The sequence below is a fragment of the Manihot esculenta genome, chromosome 13 (assembly GCF_001659605.2).
Source record: "Manihot esculenta cultivar AM560-2 chromosome 13, M.esculenta_v8, whole genome shotgun sequence".
Classification (NCBI taxonomy): Eukaryota; Viridiplantae; Streptophyta; class Magnoliopsida; order Malpighiales; family Euphorbiaceae; genus Manihot; species Manihot esculenta.
Genome location: NC_035173.2, coordinates 14,935,267 through 14,941,973, shown reverse-complemented (window position 1 = coordinate 14,941,973; position 6,707 = coordinate 14,935,267). Strand labels below are relative to the sequence as shown.

The 6,707-nt window shown below is 32.6% G+C and overlaps 1 protein-coding gene across 2 annotated transcripts; it reads left to right on the top strand.

Moving 5' to 3' along the window:
• The first annotated feature begins 1,290 nt into the window (after window positions 1-1,290).
• LOC110629702 (probable serine/threonine-protein kinase WNK6) lies at window positions 1,291-5,205 on the top strand. 2 transcript variants are annotated; one of them, XM_021776792.2, is made up of 8 exons: window positions 1,291-1,483; window positions 1,725-1,832; window positions 1,912-1,949; window positions 2,168-2,395; window positions 2,476-2,696; window positions 3,464-3,621; window positions 3,726-4,161; window positions 4,254-5,203. In XM_021776792.2, the coding sequence occupies exons 2-8, from the start codon at window positions 1,746-1,748 to the stop codon at window positions 5,000-5,002; spliced, it is 1,917 nt and encodes a 638-aa protein (XP_021632484.1). In that variant the 5' UTR covers window positions 1,291-1,483; window positions 1,725-1,745; the 3' UTR covers window positions 5,003-5,203. The 2 variants fall into 2 exon arrangements, with proteins under 2 accessions (XP_021632484.1, XP_043805379.1); XM_043949444.1 differs by lacking the exon at window positions 1,291-1,483 and having other exon boundaries at window positions 1,737-1,832; window positions 4,254-5,205.
• The last annotated feature ends 1,502 nt before the right edge of the window (window positions 5,206-6,707 follow it).

The window sequence follows — 6,707 nt, the reverse complement described above, 5'->3', positions numbered from 1 at the left end:
CTGGAGAACATGATTCAGACAGAACACGAATTAGGTAAAACATGAATAAAAAATCAGGTAGAACATAAATCAAGAAGAAAAAGCGCACCTGTAGACAGTTCTGTCGAGAATGGCAAGACTGAAGAGAGAGAAGGGCTCACTCGTGGACCGTGATGCCGAAAATGGCGCATCTGTCGACTGTAGATGGCGGTGAAAAATACAGTGGTTCGACGCAAATTCGGATTTCAGACAGATTTAGATTTTTCAAGAACACGATCTAGGAATTTCAAATAGGATATTCTGTATTTGGGTTTATAATTCACTAGCGGATTATTGGTCCGTTAGTGAAAAAACATTAGATAAAAATATAATAAAATCACCAACGGATTTTTAACGGAAAATATGTCTGTTAATATTTTATTAACGGACCTGTAACAGATGTTTACGAGCATATTCTTCACTAACGAAAATACTAACGGTTACGTACATCCGTTAATGGACAATATGTTTTCCAGGTTCTGTTAGAAATATCCGTTAGTATCACTAACGGACTTCAATCCGTTAGTGAAGTCCGTTAGTGATTAAATGAATTCTTTTAGTAGTGTATATTTATGTACTAATTTAAAATATAACATTGACTATTTATGAAATTTTATTAAAAATATATTTTATATTATATATATTCTAAAACATATTTTTCTTATAAAATTGAATTAATCAATTGAACACGTTTTTCACTACCTCAAAAATAATTTTGAAGCTCCGCCCTCGACCAATCTCTACCCAGAACTATTGAGAGAATGTGGTGTAAATTTCATTCACTCAGTTTGATTATTTTAATCAAATAATGCATCAGCCAACTTAAAAATGGTAATCTCACCCATTAAATTTTTTAATTATAATGATTTTTTTTTTATTGTCTCAATTAATCTGCTTCACACCAAGTAGAGTCATTAAGAAATAAAATAAAATATTTCATTTTAGATTTTAAAATTCTTTATATTTAAGATGTAAATTCAAAATTAATGATTAAAAGAAAAGAAAAGAAAACATCCTATTCCATATCTGCTTTGAATTATAATGATTGTTTTTTAGTGACTGGTGTGCAATTTTTAATATATTGAATGGATTATGTGATTTTCCCTAAATAAGTAGAAAGAAAGAGTGAGGGACAGGTGGTTAACGATGGAAATAGTGCAATGAGAAGAAGACACGTAAGATTCCTAAAATAATTGGGTGTATTTTAATAGATAAGTATAAATATGTGATCCATCATTTGGCCAAGCTTTGGCTGTTTTAATAGACACAGAAAAAAGAAATCGCTTTAAACACCAGATGCTGTTGGTTTGTTATTTCATCAAAACTACAAAATGTTCCATCTCTCTCTCTCTCTCTTCTTTCTCCAACTTCGCTTAATTAAAATTAGGTTTTAGTTTTCTTCATTTTTCTTTTATTTTCTCTCACGCTTTCTCGTCTCTTGTCATCGGATTCTCGCCTTTTTCAGGTATCCATTTCAAACCTCATTTTCTTCATGTAAATACGATTTGTTATTACATTTTGGCCTATTCATTTGATTGTTTTGTGTGTGTGTGTTTTTTTAAGCAGCTAATTGTCCCTGCGAATTAGATAGAATTTTGAAATTACGCTTAATGGAAACTTAGAGATTGCGAAAATATTTTGAATTGATTTTTCTTTTTTGTGCATGTTTCTTTTCTGTCTATTTTTTTTTTTTTAAATGTTTTTAGAAGCATTAGAGTTTGATTGATATGGAAAGTTGTGAGGATGGTGGAGCACATTCTGAACCTCCTGATCCTGATGTTCTTGAGGTGGATCCAACTGGTCGATATATAAGAGTAATATTCTGATTCTCTTTATTTTTCCTCTTCATAATATTTTTTATTTTATTAACTTGTTGTGTTTTTCAATAAACAGTACAAAGAAGTGCTCGGAAAGGGTGCTTTCAAGACAGTGTATCTTTTGTTTTTGTTTTCCTTTATGATATTGTCACGATTAACCCATTTTTATCCTCCATAGTTTGATCAAGTTGGAAATATATGACAAGATAATTGTCTCTACATTAAAAAATTTTATTGAGAATTTGATGAGTGACAGATTTAGCTATAGTTATTTCTAGAGTTACAATCTCCATTTATGAATCTGGAGCCTTTTCTTGACAATCCTTTGTTAGCTATAAGGCATTCGATGAAGTTAATGGACTTGAAGTAGCATGGAACCGAATCCGGATTGATGAGGTGTTGCAATCACCTGGAGACTTAGAGAGGCTTTACTCTGAAGTACATCTCTTGAAATTGTTGAAGCATAGCAATATGGTTAAGTTTTATAATTCATGGATTGACGATAAAAACAAGACTGTTAATATCATAACCGAGTTGTTCTCCTCGGGTAACCTAAGACTGTAAGTTAAATTTAAATCTTATGCATTTATTAGAAGTTTCATATTAGATATGTGGTTAGTTGGTGTAATCTTTGATGTAGGTATCGACAAAAACACAGGAATGTTGACCTAAAGGCTGTGAAGGGTTGGGCTAGACAGATTCTGATGGGTTTGAGCTATCTTCATAGTCACAAGCCTCCAATTATACATAGGGATCTCAAATGTGATAACATATTTATCAATGGTAACCAAGGGGAAGTAAAAATTGGAGATCTTGGTTTGGCAACTATCATGGAGCAGGCAAATGCCAAAAGTGTAATAGGTATTGCTTGTGTTTTGTTTTCTCCTTCCTACCTAATTTTTAGGATTGTCCAAAAAAATCCTAACTGTTTTAAAATTTTTATTGGAAAAATTACGATGCAGTTTTTATGATATAAGACTCGTTAATTAATCAAATTTTAAAAATTAAAATATTTTAAAAATTTTAAAAATTTTATTAATTAATTATTTTATTAATTTTAACCGTTAAGTACCGTAAACAAAATATAAAATACTTTTTATACCTTTAACATGGATGGATAGATTGATAGACTATTTACGAATAGAAAGATCAACTAATAGATTTTTTTATACTACAATGATTAAATAGGAAAATATTTACTAGTAAAAATTAACTACACGATTAATAAGTAAATTTTTTTAAATTTTAAAAATATTTTAATATATTTTAAAATTAAAAAATCAATTAATGAGTTTCACTTTATTATAAAAATTAAATAATAAATTTTTTAGTTTCATTTTCATTTTATACTTAAAAAAAATTCCAATTAAACTCTAAATAATTGAGCATTGTGCAATTACAATTTACTCTTAGGATGTCAATTTTTCTTAACCCTAATTAAGTGAAAATAATTAAAATATAATAAAAAACGAACATCATTTTAACCCCTCTCCATAATCATGTGTCTTCTCCCCTTTTTGTTCTTCTTGTGTTGATGTGTATCAGATGGAGCATACGATGGATTGCATTGGTAACCTTCATCTAGTATGATTCATGTTGATCTTTTACATGGTATGTGGTTTTAACAGGAACCCCTGAGTTTATGGCACCTGAGCTATACGATGAGGACTATAATGAGTTAGCTGATATATATTCCTTTGGTATGTGCATGCTGGAGATGATTACTTTCGAATATCCATATAGTGAATGTAGGAACTCAGCGCAGATATATAAGAAGGTTTCATCTGTAAGTCTTGTAAATAACTATGTTTCTTTTAGCTGATATTCTTGGGTTCTTGCAACATTTGTCAGTTACCATGGCACTAATTTTTTTCTATTTCTTCTACAAAGGGAATAAAGCCTGCTTCCCTTTCTAAGGTAAAAGATCCAGAAGTAAAAACTTTTATTGAAAAGTGCTTAGTCCCAGCATCTCAAAGGTTGTCTGCAAAGGAGCTTTTAATGGACCCTTTTCTTGCAATAAATGGATTAGCAAGGAACCGCCCTTTGCCACTTCCTGATATTGTTATTCCCAGGACATCAGCCTTTGGAGATCGTTGTTTGATGTCGGAAGGACCTGTCAATACACGAAATAGACCTCCCTCCATGGATTTGGATTATGATCCTGAGATGCCTATGATCACATTATTGAATAAAGCTGTTGATGGGCATTTGCATTCTCCATACGTGGAGGTTCGAAGGGCGAAAAGAGGCAATATTTTCACGTTAAGAGGTGAAGAAAGCGATGAAAACTCTGTATCAATAATACTTAGAATAAATGATAAAAAGGGTAAAGTATATTCTTATCAGAATTCAATTCCAATATTATATTCTTTATTTTTAATTATGAATACAAAAATATAACTTTTTTCCTTCACACAGGTTCCCGGGTTAGGAACATTCATTTCCTTTTCTACCTTGAAGGTGATACAGCTCTCGCAGTTTCAAGTGAAATGGTTGAGCAGTTGGAGCTAGATGATCATAACATCACATTCATAGCAGAGCTAATTGATATGTTGTTGTTGAAGATAATACCTAATTGGAAACCATGTGTTCGCCTTGAGCATTTGGTTCCTCGAAATAGGGAGAATGTTCTAGGCTCTGTTTCAAGGACTTCAAGTTGTCTTGACACTTGTTCTCTGGGAGAAATAGAGGGAATTTCTAGTTCTATGAAATTGCATGAGATGCTATCTCATGTTGATGAGTTTGTTAACCACAGCACAACAGGAGCCGATGATCGGTGTTCTGAGATATCATACGTTTCTGCAGCTTCTAGTGAGTGGAATGATAAAATGTTATTTTACAATTCAAACTTCTCACTAGACTCTGCACTTACAGACTTTGACGGGCATGGATTAAAAGGTGTAATGGGGGAGGTGTTTCCCAGAACAACAAGTCCATCAGTTGATGATAATAGCAAATTGATGGACATGAACAGTAGCAGCCACATGGAGATCTCTCCTAGTTATCCGACAAGTATGCCATTTTTACCTAAGAATGATGATGAACTTTTGAGAAGGGAGCTGGAGAAGATAGAGTTGCAATATCAGGAGGCAATTAAAGAGATATCAAAGAGAAGACATGAAGCTATCCTAGAGACAACAAGGAGGTCATCACATAAAAATGTATAGTTAGTCCACTAGTCTTCGCTTGCTTGTTTGTTATATTTTTCCAGAAACTCCTGCATCGATCTACCAGTGCTTCTGTTTCTCTTTTATGATATTGTTGATAGTGTAAATATAATTTATTTTGAGAGAAATATGAAGTGTAAGTGGGATATGTATTTTCTTTTTTTTTTTTTTTTTTTTTTTTTTTCTGTTTTACATGCTTGGAGTCCGTCTTGTATGATTCTTCCAGGCAAATTTTAGACACTATATATCAATTTTTGTGAATGTAACAAAATTTATATGGATTTTCCTTTTTGGTTGATTCTTACAATTTTTTTTCTTATTTTTCTTACCATCTCGCCTCAACTGGTGGTAGGAGGAGAGAGACAGAGGTAAAACTCTTTTCCAACGAACTTAACTTCAAATATTAGCAGCGGAAGAGAGATGAAAGATGGAAAATTAAGTTTTTTTTTAGTTAGATTTTGACCAACTACCTCCTTAAGCTTTATTTTGACTTTAATTGCATCTTAATCGAACACCAAATAATGAAGAACCACAATGAAGGGTCAAAATTAAAGTAGTTGTAGCAAAAAACTGAGGTAGCTTGTCCATGTGTATTTTTCAAGAAAGAATAAATTTCTCTATTCTACATGCATAACATTGAGCAGGATTTGTGGTTAGCTAGTATCTTAGGCGGACCCACATCATTCTTTCCTTACAGACCGACTAGCTTTGCACAATTTTTTGATCCATAGTAGCTCTGATACCAATTATAACAGTTCAGTCCAAATTAATCCAAATAATTTTTGAACTCACTTTCTATTTAACCACAAATGGTTAATTCAAGTTAATAATTTTTGCTAACTATTTATAAATCCATCAATTTTCCGGTAAATAATAAATGTGGAACACTACAAATATTGTGGTGTAAAAGACTTAGATTATACAAAACATGATATTACAAGTTCATGGGATGAAAGGTGAATGGTATCAGTTGGGAAGTCTCTGACCATTAAGAGGATCATATGAGCCTAATGAAGAGGAAGTGTTCCTATTCATTTTAAAGAAAAAAAGAAATTATCGTGAAAGCAAGGGAGTGCAATCGAGAAAAAAAAAGCGACCAAGTCTTTCTGAAAGCAAAGATTACACAACGATCGCCCAAAAAAAGTTATGAGCTGTCACCACAAAACAGGATCACATTACAAGAATTTGATAAATAGGCAATGTGATCCCACCCGAGGAAAGGAAGACCTAGACACTTTAACACCCGATTCATCATCAAGACTCGACCTCCCTTGAATAGGATGAGTCTTAGTGTTAGAGTGTGAACATAATCTGTACATAATTATAGGAAATTACATAATCATAGGCTAATTGATTGATAGAGGATTATTAGGAGTTGCCTTAACAAGGCCTTGTAATCTGTATATATACCCAATTACTTAAATAAAAAATATACTGAAATTGCCCAATTATTTCTTATATTATTACGTGATATCCAAGCCTTTCCCGTAGAGGTTTAATTTTTTCTCTCCCGTCAAGTTTTAAATTTTTGGAGACTTAGGGCTCCTGTTCTTTTGTGTTACCCATTTAGGGTAATATTTGTTTCTCACCGTCCACCTAGGGAGGACGTCGAAGTAGCCTTGCAGCCCCCTTGTCAGATCTATGGTTCGTTTGCCGTTTGGGTGCTGGGTGGAGATTTTTTTGATACTGTTCACTGGGTTAGGTT

Excerpts from the sequence above, each read along its gene's own strand:
- LOC110629702 (XM_043949444.1), top strand. The coding sequence starts at position 1,746 with ATGGAAAGTTGTGAGGATGGTGGAGCACATTCTGAACCTCCTGATCCT. Across the intron at positions 1,833-1,911 it reads CAACTGGTCGATATATAAGA|TACAAAGAAGTGCTCGGAAA; the intron begins GTAATATTCTGA and ends TTCAATAAACAG. Across the intron at positions 1,950-2,167 it reads AAGGGTGCTTTCAAGACAGT|CTATAAGGCATTCGATGAAG; the intron begins GTATCTTTTGTT and ends ATCCTTTGTTAG.